The 18449-nt window shown below is 34.0% G+C and overlaps 1 protein-coding gene across 1 annotated transcript; it reads left to right on the plus strand.

Moving 5' to 3' along the window:
* Positions 1–832: 832 nt before the first annotated feature.
* LOC145603349 (ubiquitin-like domain-containing CTD phosphatase) lies at positions 833–13909 on the plus strand. Its single transcript, XM_081659307.1, has 6 exons — positions 833–1202; positions 7671–7815; positions 11691–11805; positions 11873–11936; positions 12925–13090; positions 13471–13909. Exons 1-6 carry the CDS (start codon positions 922–924, stop codon positions 13714–13716), a joined length of 1017 nt encoding a protein of 338 aa, XP_081515433.1. The 5' UTR covers positions 833–921; the 3' UTR covers positions 13717–13909.
* The last annotated feature ends 4540 nt before the right edge of the window (positions 13910–18449 follow it).

An 18449-nucleotide genomic window follows, 5' to 3' on the forward strand; every position in this document is an offset into this window, starting at 1 on the left:
AAAAAAAAGGTTTAAAATGACATAAATTTGATTGTTGAAAAAAGGATGTAGTGAGGTGAAGTGTAGAGAGATATGGTGGGAAGGGGGCCAAGGGGGTGTAGGCAGCTATACGCCTGTTAGGGCTGAGCAAAACTACCCGAAAAACCGATCTGTAACTGTTCCGAAAATTAGGGTACCCGATCCCGATAACCATAACGGTTTGGGTACCTGTTCCGATAATTTGTTATCGGATATGGTTATGGGTATCATTTTAAAATTAACGGTTACCCGATCCGATCCGATAAACATTTTTTTTTGCTTTTTTTCCCTACTTAAATCTATTAATATAAATCTAAACTTTTACTTTACTTCATAATCACTTTATAATATCAAGGATTAGTAATATTATTAATAATTTGGTCAAGATCATATGGTATTGTTTTTAATTAGTTGTAAAATATATCATAATAACTACATAATTAAGTTTAATTATCATTATTGGACATTTTATTGGGTACCCGATAACCGATTCAAAAATCCGGGTACCCGAAATCCGGGTACCCGAACTTATCGGTTCCGGTTATGGGTATCACTTTTAGTAATTTTGATTACCGTTAGTACTAACGATACGGGTACCCGTCCCATGCTCACCCCTAACGCCTGTACCTACAAGGGGGTGTAGGATAAAATTTGCACTTATTTTTCATTTGACCAAACTTTATTGAACTAAACTAAAGTCAACTTAAATAAGCTTTTTCTTGAACGACAACCTTTTTTTTTTTTTTTTTTTTTTTTTTTTTGAATAGCTTTTGAACGGCAACTTAAATAAGCTAAACCTATGCAATTAATCCAAGTATCACCACGGTAAACCCCACAGGGGCTCGCAAAACTCATCCAAAATAATAAACTCAAAAATCAGGGGAGTGAAAGTGTTAAAAAAAAATGGGAGAAGAAAGAGCTTCATCTTCTTCATCATCATTAATGGCGACCATGGAAGAGGAGATGACGCTTACAGTAAAGTGGAGTGGAAAGGAGTACACTGTTCGAGTATGCGGCGACGATACTGTCGGTGAACTCAAGCGTCGTATTTGTCAAGTTACCGAAGTTCTTCCCAAGCGTCAGAAACTTCTTTACCCTAAAATTGTCGGCCCCAAGCTTGCCGATGATTCCACTCTTGTCTCTCAACTCCCTTTTAAATCTTCTGTCAAAATGACCATGATCGGGTAATTCAATTATATTTTTATCGAATTGAATTGTATTTGAAGTTGATTATTCGCAATTTTTTTTGAATTTTATTTGAAGGGATGTTATGATATAGATGAATTTTGATTAAGCTTTCTATAGACTCAATGAAATTTGATGAAGCAGTTATTTATTGATTATCAAAATGTAGTGCATAAACGGAGTATGAAAGAAATAGCTTTGGTTGCATTTCGAGGATATTAAAGTATTAAACTAATGAGATTATATTATATCTCTATTTCTAAAGGGATGCTTGCATTAGAGGTACTGGATAGAGAGAAAAAAAAAATCGGGCAGAGTTGCGGAGATGGTGGGGGTTGGGCGAGTCAAGTGTTATAGTTCCCCACCACCCTACAAATGAACAGAAAAATTCATTAGCCTCTTCTCTTCCAACTACCACCACCTTTTTTTAGACTCTGTATACCCTATTTAGTTCTCCCTCTTTCCAAATGTGCTTTAATAGTTAATAAATTTAACTTTTAGAATACATCAAGATGACCAAGAATAGATATTGTACAGTTGCATTTGACATAGCGGACTTATGGGTATTTACCGATTATTAGAATAAAGAGTTATGTGGAATTTACTCAAGTGCTTGGACATGCCAGAGTTTGTAGTTGATCCATATTTGCTTGGACTAGTTATCTGGGAAGTTATAAAAAGAAACATTATCTTACATGGTTTAATGTCTTGAATCTCCTTCATGGTTATGCGAAGGCCATTGATCTATGAGTTGATCATCACATTTGTCAATTGTAGGAGTAATTCATCCTGTCCTTTGATCTAGTGATACTATAGAGTTCAACTTTTTTTTGAATATCCTAGTTCTACTAGATTGACTTTCGTATTCTGACTGCAATTTTACTGTGTCAATTTATAAATTAAATGGGGTTTATTCTAGTGTTTATCTGCTTTTTATCTTAAAGTCATCAATACATCTTGGCGATCTTGCTATTTTGCTCAAAGACACTCTAATTCATATGGCAAGCAAAGATCAATTTCCTGACCACTTAAACAGCCTGGCATCGTGTTTGAAAATTTGCGATGAACATTATGTATGTCAATTCTATAGTGAGTTGCCAAGGAATACTAAATGTACTTTTGCACGCCTAGATTGGGTGATGCCATTTCCAATCTTCAAGGCCTAGAGGAAGTGGAAGAAAACACAATTACTTTAGGAAGTGAAGGTAAAAAGTTAGAAAGAAAGTGTAACATGGTTCTCAATGGGGGATGTGACAGGCAGGGTTCTAGTGCTTGATTTTTTTTAAGGCCAGAACTAGGGCTTAGCAAAACTATCTGAAAATTCGAAAATCCGATAATCCGATCCGCATCCGATGGATAACCGATCTGAAAATTTCGGATATCGGATATCCTTTTTTTTGAATTTCGGATATCCGATATAAAAAAAAAAGTCGGATATCGGATATCGGATCGGATATCCAATCCAAAAATCCTAAATAATCAATTTTTTTTTCCTAAAACTCGGATAACCCTAATTTCTAATTGCCTCACATCCGCCTCTCTCTCCTCTGCTTTCTCTTCTCTCTCCTCTCCTCTCTCTTCTCTCTTATCTCTCCTCTTTTTTCTCAGAATTGAGTTTAGCCTCTTAGAACTTAGGCTCCTCCATGACTTCCCTTACTCCTTCACCATAAGCGACGAATACCTGAGTTCCCTTACTCCAGTCCTCCACGACTTCCCTTACTCCTCCACCATAAGCGGCGATTACTGAGTTCTCTAACTCCTCCACCAGCGGCGACAACCTAAGTTCCCTTCTCCACCAGCCGCGGCAATTCGGAAACCAACATCTGGGTTTTTCGTAGTTCTTGTTTTAGTTTTTCTTACAAATAATGTATTAGGCGTTTAGGTGTTGTTCTACTTTTGCTCAATTGCTCTATGTTCGTATGTTGTATGTTCATACGTTGGGAAAAAAATGGGGGAAAAAAATCCAATTTTGCCATTAAGAAAACCGTGTAATTAAAGTAGTCGTATATTGGAACTATCCGATCTGAAAATTTACCTGAATGTTCGGATATCCGAAATTTTCGGATCGGATACGGATATCAAATATCCATATTTTCGGATACGGATATCCGATCCATGATCCGGCCTAGCCACAACGACTTGAGTATTCAACTAAACTGTTTGTACAATAGGCTGGATGATAGTTTCAATCAATGATGCACGGGTACGCCAAATGGAGTGTCGTTTCCCGTATCCAAAACGTATCGGGGACGGGTACGGGTACGCCTAGAATACGTCCCCAAACCGTCCCCTTCAAAAGTGGTACGCCAAGGCATTTTGGGGACGTTTAGCATCTTGATCGAAAACGTATCGGGTACGAAAAAGCCCAATGTGTGGCGTTTCCTATGAAAACCACCCATTTAAAAAAAAAAAAAACAAACCCCAAAAATTAGTATAATACCTACCTGATTGTCGATTTCCCCCAATTCTCAAAAGCCCTAAAACTTTCGAACTCTTATTTTGTTCCTCCAATAGTCGGATCTGATTCAAGGCGGCGACCGGAGCATTGATATACGATACGCGGGACGACGACGTGTTGGATTTGTGGTGGTTCGCGATCTAGATTGTGTTTTTATAGGCGAAATAATTTTCTATTTTCTTAAGTTTTTTAGATTTAATTAAAGGTTCAAATTCCATTAATGGAGGAAAATGAAGAAAGAAGTGAGTAGAAGGAAGAAGGTCATTGACGGCTAACTTAATTTTTAAAACAAAATGGTGGACTTGCCCTTTTATCTTTTCTTTTTATTATTACTCCTAGTTTTTACTCTTTTTTTTTTTTTTTTACGTGTCAAAAAAAAAATGTTTTTACTCTATTTACTAATTTAGTGCCTAGTTTTTAGTTATGTGCTTATGGTAGTGTACGGTGTAACATTTTATTTATTTATTTGGTTAGATAGCTTATTACGGATAACTTTCCAATTAAAGTCTAATAAATTTAAAAGTCTAATAAAAAAGAAATTCTAATTTTAAAGTTGTGTTGTATGGATTAATTTATTTTTTAAAAAACTTTTTTATGGATTTATATTTTGTTGTTTTTTTTTTTTTGCCGTATCTGAGCCGTACCCGTTTTTTGAAATTTTGTTTTTGCCATATCTTGTACCCGTATCCGTACCCGTTTTTGTCTCCGTATCTGTATCAGTGCAACCTAGGTTTCAATCATGGTGGTGACACAAAGGCAAATAAAAAATGTCTTGGTGAAAGTATTTGGCATCTTTTAAAATCACCTTGTGCTTAATCTATTCAATTTTTCACACTTGATAGCTCTTCCGAACCTTGAGAGATAGGCAAATAGCAATAAAACTATAATGGTAATGGTGGAGAAAGGTTGAAGGCTAGATAAATTGGAATGTTTAAGAATAAAACCATGTTGATGGAGAAAGGGTGAGAGATAGCAATTAAACCATGATGGTGATGGTTATGGTGGAGAAATAAAAAAAAAAAAAAAAGCAATAATGGGTTATTGTGATGGGGTGAAATAATTTAATTATATTCAAGTGGAGAAATTAAATTATTATTCTTTATCCTATCTCTTACCCGCTAATGCTTATTTATTTATTTATTTAATTTCTTTATTCTCTAAGATACCCTACTTGATTAATAATTAAATGAATTCAAATTTCTCCTAAAACTCTATGAAAGTTGAAGTGGAGCACTTATTATAAAACAAAAGGAGTTAGATTTTTTTGATAAGGGATTGAATAGTACACCTTTTAATCTCATAATACAAAAAAAAAAATGCTACATATATTGAAGGCCAACAACACTTTTCCACCTTTTTACCCCTTAAAGCAAACCACTATACTATACTTTATTATCTAATAATTCACTATGACGATTGACTATATTGCTCACACTAAGATTGGGTGTTATGTTCAAGGGGGGATCAATTGCGTTGGATAGAACATGTTAGAAGACGCACCTATAAGGGAAGGAGAGGTTTAGGATCAAGGGGGTTTTAGAAGAAGTAAGTGAAGGCCAAAGATTACTTGGGCGACTAGACACAAAAATGTTGAGTTTACATAAGGAATAACATAAGAAGAAGGGAATGGAAGGATAAGATTATGGTGGCAATTATTAGAGATAAATCTTGGTTCATGTAGTTGACCCATCTTTGTTGTTTTTGCCTCATAGTCTTGTTGAAAATAATAAACCCACTTCCTTTCTATTATGGAGTGTTATGGGGCGTTTAGTCGGGGGTATTCAAGAAGGAAGAGGTAATCAAGTGATCAACTTTCTTGAATCCCTTTGATGATGTTTGTTAGACAAAATTAATTGTTTCTTTTACCTTCACCATTACCCCACTTTTCTTTACTTTGATTCCCTATAAAGGGAATCACTCTCAATCCCAAACTCCTTACCCAACTACTTTACCCGCTTTATAACTGCCTTGACAACACCACCCGACCACCTTGAACAACCGCGAGCTGAACCACCCCTAGCTGTCGCCGCTCGAAACACCCAGTCACCACCCATTAACCTCGATGACATCATCACTTACCCAAAATCACTCTAAACCCATAGAAAAAACCCCACCCCCACCCAGAACCGCCCACTCCCATCTGAAACCAGTCGAAAAAAACTCCCTCCTCCTGGAACAACCCAACCCTCTCGGAAATAACCCCATACCCACCACGTACACTACCCATCACCTTAAAAACCACCTCACCCACCATGAAAATCACCCAAAAAACCTTAAACATCTCAATGAACAACCCTAACTACCCCATAAACAATCCCCAAACACTCTAAGAACAACCCTTAACACCCTAAAAACAACTTATAACCAGATTTACAAAGTTTTACTAAATAGGGAAGCTGTGGTGGCAAGAAGGGAGGGAGCGGTGACGACAGGCGTGCAAAGGAACAATGGCGGCAGGAGAGGGTAGTGGCAAAAGTGGTGGTGGTAGGGTGAAGGGTGGATTGAAGTGGTGGTTGTTGTAGGAGGGGGTGGTGGTTGTAAAGGTGATTGCTTTTCTTAATGTAAAACAAACAACCATGTATAAGTAAGGGATTAGCTTTCCATTCTCCTTGTTTCCCTTTCTTAAACTCTTTCCCTTTCCTCTTCACTAACCAAACATACTCTTAGTCTCTTCCCCCCCACCCCCCCCCCCCCCCCAATTTTAGCAACAATATGCAACACTAAGTAATTGTTGAGTCATTGGTGAACACTGTCTCATGTCGGAAAAAATACCGATGAACTTACTTCATGCCGATGAATAATAGTGCTATGGCTGTAAGCTTCATGGCTCTCTTGAATTATTTCAGACTCTAGAACTAGGAATTTCAATTATTTTCTCCTTTGTTGATCTAACACTTGATTTCCGATTATAAGAGTGTTGGGTGTTGTGTCTTGTGTCGAAACATGTTTGACCTATGACAAGGTGTCAAAGTAACATGGACATTTTGGAGGCTCCATGTTTTTGTGTGCCTATTTTCATGGCTCTGGTTAGACCGCTTGCTTTGCATGTAATGGAATTGCAACATGCAAATCGCTTTGTTATCTTATTATGAACTATTACAATGGTAACTATTATTATTATGCTTTGTTATAAAAAAAAAAATTCACATATGAACATTGATTTCACTCCACTATTAGGAAGATACTTGACTTATCTTAAACACTATGTTTGGATAAAGAGAAATGGAAGGAAGGGAGAGGAAAAAAAAAAAAGAATGGATGCACCATACTTTGTTTCGATACCTAATGCAAGGAGGGAAGGGGAGGGAATTGGGAGATCCATTTTCTTTCCCCTTTTAATAAACCAAATCTCTCCATTGTTGGACAGATTTGGTAAGAAAATGTAAGGTCACCTTGTTCCTCTCCTCCCTTTCCCTTCCCTCTTTCCTTCCCCTCCTTTTCCCTTCACTATTGTTATCCAAATATAGTGAAAGTGTTAACTGTGTTTTCCAATATATATATGAAATAACAAGGTGAGTAAAGTTATATATCCAGTGCAACTGAGACAGCTGTTTAAAACTTAGGAAGTAATTTTATGAAGTTGGAGTTGAAATTTTCATGCTGCTTAATGCTTCCTATGAGGGTCATTGTTACTGTTATAAACCCTGGAAGATGGTACTCCAAAACTTACAACCATTCCTGAATCGCAATCTTGACTTCTATTAGTCTTATGGTGATGTAAGTGATCAAATGTGCGTTTTTCCCTCCAAAGTCTGCACTCTGGTTGCCTGTCCCTGTCTTTGGCAATTCAGCAACGTTTAGTTATTTTGTAAGGACTAAAGAAAAATGCAGACGTGCTTTATGGTCAAATTTTCATCGCCTCCATATATTTTATTTTCTTTTATTTTTTTCTTGTAAAACTTTGAAGACCAAATTCAATCCTCATACCTGACTCATGAATCATTGTAGTTTAATGGCCATTGGCCATTGCCATTATGTGCACATTGATGACATTATGTTTATTGTGCAGGACTGTTGAAGATGATTTAATTATTGATCCAGTTGATTCTCCAGAGATTGTTGATGATTTTGAACTTGGGCAAGATGAAGCTGTAGACTTAAAGGATAAAGAGGTTAACAAGCAGAAACTGCAAAGACGCATTGACCAATATAAGGTTTGTGGCTCTTGTGTAAAACTTTTTTTCAGTCTCATTGGATTTCCATTAATCCTTTGATGGAACTTTACAAAAATAGAATTGTATCAAGAAAAAAGCTATTTTTGGTAGACTATCAAGTTAAAGAAAATTATTGCAATAGAGGGATATGGAGTTTAGCTACCCACTAAGATTTTAATCAAACAGCTGTAGAATCTTGAAATATAATCACTAAGATACTAAGTCAAGCCCCTTGATTTACTAAGATATACAGAGTGGTTTGACAAACTCACTAAGCTCAATAAAGGGCGTGTTTTGGGACTCACCGAGAAAATATAAATTCGTCACAAAGACTGTAACTTTCCTGATCAAATCTTCATTAACCATTTGTATTACAAGGGCCTTTGATAGTGTTATGTATATGATCTATGACTAACATGAGTCCTGGTCAAGTTAAGCTTTAAAACTTATGAACTCCTAAAACCTTAAAGTGATTAATCCTAATAGACAGACATATTTCATGCTGGAATATGCCAGTTGCAAACCGGGTAAAAGCATATTGAGTTATTAAACAAAGCAAAGCTGAAATCTTTCTTATTTACATGCTAAACTGCACAAAATAAATCTAGCACTTGGTTCTGCATGCCATACAACTAAGCCTCATAATGCAAGCTGCTTCACTTTGGTAAGGTTTGAGCTCTTGTTGTATCAATCACAAACTCATGTGCACTAGTCCCGAACCATCACGCCATCATCACACTTTAGATAGTTCTGAACGAATAAAAGATCAAGTCAACAATATCAAGATAATTAATTTATCCTTGCTTTATTTTAGTACTCCCTCCGTTCTTTTATGTTTTACTCAGTTACTAAAGACATGCAATTTAAGAAAATATTGAAAAATTTGAGTGGGTATAAGATGAGTAGGATAAAATAAGAAAGTGTAAAAAGGTGGGTTTGTGTTAGATAATAGTGATAAAGTAAGGGAGATTATGGAAAGGTATCATTATTGTGTGTTTAAAGGGTAAGATATTTAATAGGGCATGCCAAAAATTAAATAAAACAAAGTGAGTAGAGCAAATAAAGAAGGCCTAAAATGGAAAGTGAGTAGAATATATAGAACAGAGGAAGTATTTCCTGCTACATAGTAAGATCACACCATGTGTATGACACGTTAGGGCTCAATTGACACTGTCCCAAAATTGGACTCGAGTACAAGAAAACAATATTGATTCTAGGAATAGGAATTTTTTTAGCATGTGCTTTCCAAATTTTACGTTGCTGATGCATTTATATACATTTCAAGCTGACTAGCTCTTTATTATTTGGTTAGATTATAATCTTACACACATTAACGAATATGCAATGCATGATTTTCTCTTCCAACACTAATTCTTTATAATATTTATGATTTAAAATTAATGGGGTTTATGGGTGAATATTGAAATGTTTTTCCATATCCTTGTTTGAGTCTTTGAGTGCCCTACATGGGTAAGGGAAAATGAAAAGTTGAGGTAACAAAGATTATGATTATGATATACATATTGAAGTGTGTTGTAGATTTGAGCAGCTTTGGTCTTTCAAGTGACATTATTGTGAACTTGTTAAATGATGCTACTTATGACTGGCTTTATTGTTTATACAACTATGTTATTGTGTGAGGCTTTTAGGGTGGCACTCTGGTAGAATTACATTGGAAGCTATTAGGCTTTATCCCAGTCCAATTAGGATGTCATATTCCCTTAGTTTTAAAAGGCGCGAGGCGCAAAAGGTCCCTAGAGCCTAGGAGCAAGGTGAATGCGAAGGTACACCTTTCATAGAATGGGCACAGATTTTCAAAATTTTTAACAATAAACTATTCCATTTTTGGAATCACTTTTTGTTAAAGGCCCAATTTTTAATTAAGAAAAACAAAATACAAGATTTAGTAAAATAATTAAATAAGTAATGTAAAGGGGAGGGGTATCACGTGATTGTGAAGCAAATGATGTCAGTGTGATAATTGTACTTGTCATCGAGGTAAAATAACTGGAGAGAAAAGAACCAGGATAGAAATTCACCAACGAATTAGGATTTTCTATAATCAGCATTTGGGAGTTAAATTGAAGCAAATACATGCACTTAATTGAAGGCATTTGCTTGAATTGAAATATGTTTTTTTTTTTTAATTAATTTTGACTAAATTCTACTCTTATTCTCTTGTATTTGAACATTAGGCGGCTAGATGCCTCGTCTCGTGCCTTGGTTGTTACATATGCTTTTGTTGCCTTTTGGAATGCCTGAATTTTGGTCCATGCCTTGACTCACTTTGCGCCCTTTAAAACTAAGCTTCCTTCATTACTAATTTTGACTTGGCACATTTGCCAACTTGTAATTTTGACTCTTAATATCTCTAATTGTGTCATTTTCTAAACTATAAAAACCATGTATTTAGAAAATATGTATCGAGACAAACTTAAATAACACAATTATTTTTAGTGCAGCAACTCTTTGTTAGATTTTTTTAGAATTCTTATTGCCTCCACAAAGCCATAAAGGGCTTTAGTATTTTTTTATTTAATAACCTGTGAATCATATTAATTAAGCTGGAAGGTTTTTGACAAAACCTTGTGTGAGTAGGTGAGATGCTTCTTCGCCCAATTTAGCGGTCCTAGTTTGGTTTTTGTGTCGCTTGTTTGAACAAATCTAAATTAATCTAAATTAACATCCAAGATTCCTTTTTTGTGAAGTTTGTTTGACCTAGTAAAATCATCATTGTGAGAATGTGAATGTGAATTTGTATTGTATTCTCATACCTTGGTATTTATATGTCATGTTATAGTTACACGTTTTTGTTACATGTTTTTTATTGTCCCATTATTTCATTAAAGTACCCTTCTTAATAGCTGCTCTGTATTCCTGTTCTCCTCTTCACTCAATTTGAGTATGGCGATATTGGGAAGTCCAATTATAAACTATTACTCCCTCCATTCCCTTTTGTTTTTTACGTTTCCATTTAGGGTGTTCCTTTTTATTCTTTACATTTAGGATCTTTCCTTTTTAAGTCATTGATTTTGGACTAAATTACCCTACTTTACAATTTAAATACTCAATTGCCCTTCACTTTTCATGTGCAATTGTACTATTTATAATATTTTAATGGGTTTTCAATACTCATTATTACTTTCTCTCTCATCTCTCTTCTACTTTCTTTCTACACATGTACAAAATTCCTTTTTTTAACTATAATTGTACTTTGAATGATTAATTTATGTCAATTCACCTCAATTTTACACAATTTCTTAACAACCGCGCATAATTCCAAACGTAAAGAACAAAAGGGAACGGAGGGATTACTTTCTAGAATTGGACTTTTCTGGAGAAGTTATAATACTTTAACTATCAGATGTTGGTGGCTTGCCTTCTTAAATTAGTCTCAACTCACATGTGACCAATGACTGCGCGGCTAAATGGGGGTTGATTTTGGTAGTTAGGGGAAGAAGGATGTATTTAATCTAAAAGTGATGCTTATTTGGGAAGGCAAACCACTGATGTTGGAATGTTCAAAGTTAATCAAAAGTTGAATTTTTTTTAGAAGACCAGTGGAAGCCTGAAAGCTCTAATACTCGTTAATTTTCAATTTTTTATTATTCAGATAAGGTTTTTTTTTTTTTTTTTTTTTTTTTTTTTGGCTTGGATGATTAACCTTACATTGTGAGCTGACTGAACTTTCCATTGTCACGTCAAATAAGTAAATAAAATTCACGTTCTGACAACTTGCTTGTTATCTACAGGTTACAGTTATACGTAGTATGTACTTCACATGGGGTTCCTCCCAGATATATGCTTTTGGTCTTGTTTGGTACTAAATATTTCTCTTGCCTCTGATTTTTTCTATTCAAACACCTTCATTACAGATTGAAGTACGGAATCCCTGTCGTAAAGGGAAGAAATTACTTGTTCTTGATATTGACTACACTCTATTTGACCATCGTTCAACAGCAGAGAACCCTCTACAACTTATGCGACCATGTAAGTGGCTGTTTTCTGGTGATTGTTTAACTATCTGTATTATGTAATCTGACATAATTTACTGCAGATCTCCATGACTTCCTCACTGCTGCTTATGCTGAGTATGATATAATGATATGGTCTGCAACGAGGCAAGATTTTCTCTTGCCTACAAAACTTAGCCTACTACATTTATGAAAAATAGTTTAGTATTTAAATTTACATTGGATCATGTTCAAATGGCCAAAACTTTACATTTTGTAAATACATCATCCGTATCTACCTTTAACATACTTCATTCTAAATTAGTTGACACATTTTAACTTTTAACTCTATTCGCAAACTCAACTTTGATTAGCTTTAATGATTTATAGATAAGTAAAGATAGTCATGTGGGATCTTAATAGAATCCTTTCAATGTGTATTTTTGAATAAATAACTTTTAAATTTATTTTTTTACTAATTAAAGATATTTACACTTGAATTTCTGCATTGGTCATCAATGTGGCAAAAGAAATGTGTCAATTAATTTGGAACAAAGGAATCATATCACTTAGGTCGTCCTTAATAGTTAATACCTAGGAAAATTTTGAAGGAATCAACCAATTACCGCTTTTCTTAGAATAGTTATGACTATGTAGTACAGTATTAATACACACACACACACACACAAAAAAAAAAAATGACATTTCACCTGTAACTTTTTATGTGAGAGGTAGTCTGTCCAGATGATTTTATAACTCAGAGGGAAGTGAAAGAAGGGTGCTTGGGCAAGAGGTGGTATGCGAGGGAGGGATGAATGAGGGAAATGATTGTGGTTGCTGCAGTTGAAATGGTTCGGTGTTCCTATTCGATAGGGAAGTGATGGAGAGCTGGTCATCAGGGTTGGCTGGCAAGGGTTGGGGAGGGCTACATTGGGGGTAATAATTATGCTGGGGTGGGGAGAAGAAAATAAGAAAAGAACTCAACTGTTGAACCGGTTACAGGTCACAGGCTCATATCAAAGAATTTTGGTAAAACCTTCTGCATAGTTTTGATTAATGTGAGAACGTTGCATAGCAGGTATTGTTCTGGGAAAAGACTGGCAATTATTGTGGATTTTCATTTTTTTTTTCTTTATTATTTTGGGATATTTTGCAGTATGAAGTGGGTTGAATTAAAGATGGGCCAGCTTGGAGTGCTCAACAATCCCAACTACAAAATTACTGCTCTTTTGGACCATTTAGCTATGATCACAGTTCAGTCGGAATCACGTGGTGTGTTCGACTGCAAACCTCTGGGTTTGATTTGGGCTCATTTTCCCGAGGTTAGAAGCAATTTTTCTTTCTTTCTAGTTTGTCGTGCTTCTCTGTATATTTTTAACTGTTCAGGGTTCCATTATTTGTTAAACTGATGTTTAATCTGCTAAGAAGCACAACAGATGCAATTTATATTTTTTAAAATGTAAATATGCACATTTGGGTGAGCATGTCTGTGGATAGGTTACATAATTAAATTTCCGAGTAAAAAGCCAAGAGAGTAAAATCTGATTATATGCATAAATTGTTTATTATTTTTATTTTCTATATTTTTACCAGATTAATAAGAATTGTGGATTAATTGTGTTCTGGATAAATTTATGTACTATGTTATTTTTGTTGAGATACATGTTTATGTTGAAAGTCTAATAGCCTTTTCATGTGACAGTATTATAATTCAACAAACACCATAATGTTCGATGATTTGAGAAGAAATTTCGTGATGAACCCGCAGAATGGACTGACAATCAGACCTTTTAGGAAAGCTCATGCTAACCGAGAGAATGATAAGGAACTTGTAAAGCTTACACAGTATTTGCTTTCCATAGCAGAAGTTGGTGACCTCAGTGCTCTTGATCATCGTAGTTGGGAATCATTCGTTGAGGATAGTTCCAAGAGGCGGCGTCGTGTATGATGGACTCTTGATGTCATAACATTACTATGAAGTTCAATTTTTGTTGTCAAGCTAATAATTACATGCTTTTATTTATGATACTAGTTTTGTGCCCGTGTGATGGCTGGATTGTTGATCGAATTTTAAGATATATTTTTAATCTATATGTCAAATTTTAAAAGATATCATTGATACAAAATTAATTGTTTAAGAATTGATGTGTTTTTGTGACAATTTAAATTTGTAGACATGTAATGACTAATAATAATAATATTGGTGAAAAATATTTCTGACCTGTAATCTGAAATAATGACCTTGTCTGAAATGACTCGTGACCCGACCTAATTGACAGGTCTACACATAGTAATAAAATTATATTAGATTGTAAAGTATATTGTTTAATTGATTAGAATATATTATAAACAATGAATGTGGTACATTTTGAACTAATTCCTTCGCTCTAAAAAAAATATTAGGATACAAAAAATAAATTTATATGATAATTTATGAGAGTATAATCTAATAATTTTTTGAATAAAATTATAATTCAATTTGTAAATATGAAACATTGGTACTTTATTAAAAATAAAACTCTAAATTAACAATTTTATCTTAAAATTCTATCCAAATTTGATTGAAAATAAATTCTAAATTAACTTTTTTATCCTACAAATTGAATTCTATATAACGTTATCCTATGTGGCACGACACTTGGCGAAAAAGTTGGAACGACAATTGTCGCTGTCTCATATCATATATTAGTTATATGATATGATAGTGGGTAGGTGTAACACCCCCAAATCTCCCTCTACGGAAATACTAGTATAATACGTATAATTATATCGTAGAGATAGAGTTGGACGTATTACCGCTGCGTGATTACGCAAGGCTACTCAAAATACTTAATTCAACAACAAAACTTGCAGCGGAAACTCAACTTTCTTTTATTAATACTTGTAAAAATAGTAACATTGTTATGAGTGCTCAAAAATAAAGACAAGGCCAACATTCTTAAACTAGGTGAAACAAATCCCTGGACTCCCATATGCTCATTCATGACTCCACCTGAAAATAGTCAACACTGCTTACCATTACGGTAAACAGGGCGAACCAAAACAAATAAGAAATACAGATTAGCAAAATATGCTAAGTACGATAAGTGCAAGATAGTGTAAACTCAATTTATTTGCAAACATGCTTTTAAAACCAATTCCAATAATTAATCCAATAAATTCAAAACTCATTATTCCAAAACCGATTCCAATGATTCAATATTCAAAATAATAGTTAATAAAACCAATTCCTTTATTAAGAACCAATTCCTTTTAATCCAATTCCTCACCCAAGTGTGCACACCCCCCAAGCTAGTCTCCTTATATTACAAGGCTATTCTTGAGGAAAGACCAGGTCATACAAAGTCCAAGGCCTTATCAATAAACCAAATCCGCATAGTGGGATTACTAACATACTTATAAAGCATTTATAATAATAATTCAATGGTTCAATAAATCCTTTTAATATTCAATAGTTCCCAATATTATTTAAACACGATAAGTAATCCAAACCATTCAAAACATGATTTTAAAATCAATCATTCAAATACTTTTATTAAAATAAATATCTTCAAACATAATTTATTTCAAAATCAATTTAATTCAATCACCAATCAAATCATGTAAAACATGTTATTCAAACCAATTACTTTCAAAGGTATCTAGCTACCTAAACGTACCTTGATCCTTGTTAGAAAAACCACACAAAAAGAACCTCAATAACCTTGATTGAACACTCCCTACAAATAAATATAACCTTAATCAATATAAGGTTAACGAATAATCACAAATAATTAAATTAAAACCTCCCAACTTTAAGTACATGAACCTTTCAACATAAACATTATTAAAAATCTGATTTTATATAATTAAAACTACTCATAATAATTATATATAAATCTTCCATAATAATAATAATAATTGAATAAGAGAAGAGAATAAGAAAAGATAAGAAACAAAGGAAAAGAGAAGAATTGGATTTGCATTGGAAAGAATAGGCAGAAATTGCAGAGGCCATTGTAAACCATAAAAATTCAAACCTGCAATATGTAATTAAAGATGTAGAAAAATGTACAGGAATAATTATTTCATTGATAATTTGTGGGGTTACAACTCTCGTAGATATCTTGATTTCTCTCTCCAAAAGGTTAGGGTTTTGATATGTGTTTATAGTACGGGGCTCTGTTGGCTTATTCCATACTATGTACCTACAATGTTTGGTAGTAGGGAGGAGATGAGGTCTTTGTGACTTATTCCATCTGAGCCTCCTTAAACCCTAGATTCAACCCTCTTTATATAGAGAGTCGTAGAGTAAAAGATAATAATCTATGAGATTCTGAAGATAAATATCTTATATTTTTTTATATTTATCTCCTTATTTACTTATATCTGACACCTAATAATTAACAAAATTTCGGTGTCAACAACCATAACTCCTTCAATAAAACTCCGAATCGGGTGATTCTTGAGTCTAACCTTAAGGATTTTTTGAGAGGAACAATTTTCTGTGAAACGTCAATACCCCAAAACTGACCAGAATTGCCCGAAAATTGGCTTCAAAGATGAACGGGATGATTTGTGTAAAAAGAGGAGAAGAAAAGTAGAGAATTGGTGTGAATGAGTGGGAAGAATTAAGGGTCTATTTATAGTGTTGAGGGTGTAGAAAGGATAGAGATTAAGGTGGAATGAGATTAGAATAAGAACATGATAAGTTTAAGTTTGTTAAATGAATTTGATTAACATTTGGTCTAGATTAGTAGGTTGGTTAAAAGATAAGAAAAATTAAATGGATACGCATATGGTTGGGAGAAGGAAAATAGGAACAAAATGAGATAGAGAATTAGAGGTTAAGTTAAATAATTATTAACAAACTAAGGTGATAAAATCACTCTTAAAAACATGATAACTCACGTTCACAAAAATTTATTTTCTTTTTTTTTTTTTTAATTAAAAACGAAAATTATAATAAAATAATTGAATAAATAAATATTTTAGATAATATCAAAATTAGTTAAATACATAATGTATATTAGATATTTCTCTTGAAATAGTTAGTATAATAAAGTATGGACTGACCTTAAAAAAAAGGATAATTAAACCTATATTATTAATTTAGAAATCCAAAAATAATTAATTATTCAAATGATTAAATACTTATATTTGACGCCAAAATTCAAATATTATTTTGGCTCCAAATAATGAATTTACTAAAATACCCTTTTTATTCATAATTAATTAATTAGATACGTATGAAAATATGGGGTATTACAGTAGGGATGGCAACGGGTTGGATCCATATCCAGATCTGTTTTTGTACCCAGGATCCAGATTCAGTCCGGATCCGTCAGGTCCAAATTTGAGGGATCCATATCCATATCCACTGGATTCTACGGATCCGGGTCCAAAACGGATCTTAAACGGATCTTACACATTTTACCTATTTTTTAACAAATAAATAAAATTAAGTTTTCTGTAACACCCCAATAATTCTCTCTTTAAACCTGTGAGGACCCTGAACAATATTCAAGAGAATTACTGGCGTGCTACCGCCACGTGTTCAAACGTTAAGGCTTTATCAAAAAATAGCAGAGGAAAAACTAACTAAGTTATAAATAAGTTTCAAAACCAATAACCAAAACCAAATTTAATGATACAAGCAGGAACCATTAAGGCCCTTATTCAAAACCCAACAAAAGTAGTAAATAAATAAAACCAGAGTTTAAATAAGATTCAAACTTATGAAAAGAAATAAACTGCGAATAATAACCAACTCTCCACTCAAAATCCCACAACCCTGATGCGAATGCTGCGTGTGTAAGAACCTGTGGTCAATCTGCTCCCCACTATTACAAGTGTAAAAATTGGATCGTCATAGGGTCATTGAAAGGCGAAGGCCATGACTAAAGAAAGACACACAAAGCACGCAATCAGCAAATCCGAGTACATACAAGCTGCAAAACATAAAAGAAATCCCTAACATACTACTAATAGTCAATCATCACGCATTATTAGTTTATAGACTCGACACATGACTCAACTATCAAAGTTATTAAGACTTCACTAGTTAATATTAACTAACTCATTTATTTATTTCATTGGATTTAGCAATAGACAAGGTTGTCCAACCCATGTCTCATTTGGAACATCAATAAAAGAAAAACCCCATGCCTCCTTTCGGAAACATCAATAAACATCCAACGACCGCGGGCGCGACTCCGTGACCGTAGTTAGTATGAGATCTCACCTAACTCCTAGTTTTAAAAAATATTTGAAATAGGAGACTCGTAGATCAGACGGCCTCGATAAAAGTACACGGCTAATACCCCGTGTACCCCAACCCCTGATTGTCATTACTCCAGAAATGCACCAATCCAGAGTTTTATTGCTCATCCATCTTGCACTTTACGTGATTTACAAGTTTAGACTTGGTGATGACTCATATGCAAACAATACAATCAATCCAATATCAATTCAATCATATCAAGTAAAACTACTTTTCAATTTCAATTCTTGATTTATTAGTGACAAGCAACATTTATTATTTATTCCTTTAACTACCTCGGTGTATAAACACCTTGAGTTCATAAGGCACTCCAAAACCTTAACCTCGTCTTATAAGACTTGAATTCTTCCTTTACTCATCCTGTTTGTATAATCATGAATGAGTAATAAATTAATCATTACATTAATCATATACCTTTG

Source organism: Chenopodium album, chromosome 1, assembly GCF_948465745.1.
Source record: "Chenopodium album chromosome 1, dcCheAlbu1.1, whole genome shotgun sequence".
In the NCBI taxonomy this organism is placed as follows: Eukaryota; Viridiplantae; Streptophyta; class Magnoliopsida; order Caryophyllales; family Amaranthaceae; genus Chenopodium; species Chenopodium album.

Bases quoted from the DNA above. Each gene is read 5' to 3' on its own strand.
- LOC145603349 (XM_081659307.1), top strand. From the start codon at position 922: ATGGGAGAAGAAAGAGCTTCATCTTCTTCATCATCATTAATGGCGACC. The intron at 11,806-11,872 runs GTAAGTGGCTGT...AATTTACTGCAG, and splicing joins TCTACAACTTATGCGACCAT to ATCTCCATGACTTCCTCACT. The intron at 13,091-13,470 runs GTTAGAAGCAAT...TTCATGTGACAG, and splicing joins TTTGGGCTCATTTTCCCGAG to TATTATAATTCAACAAACAC.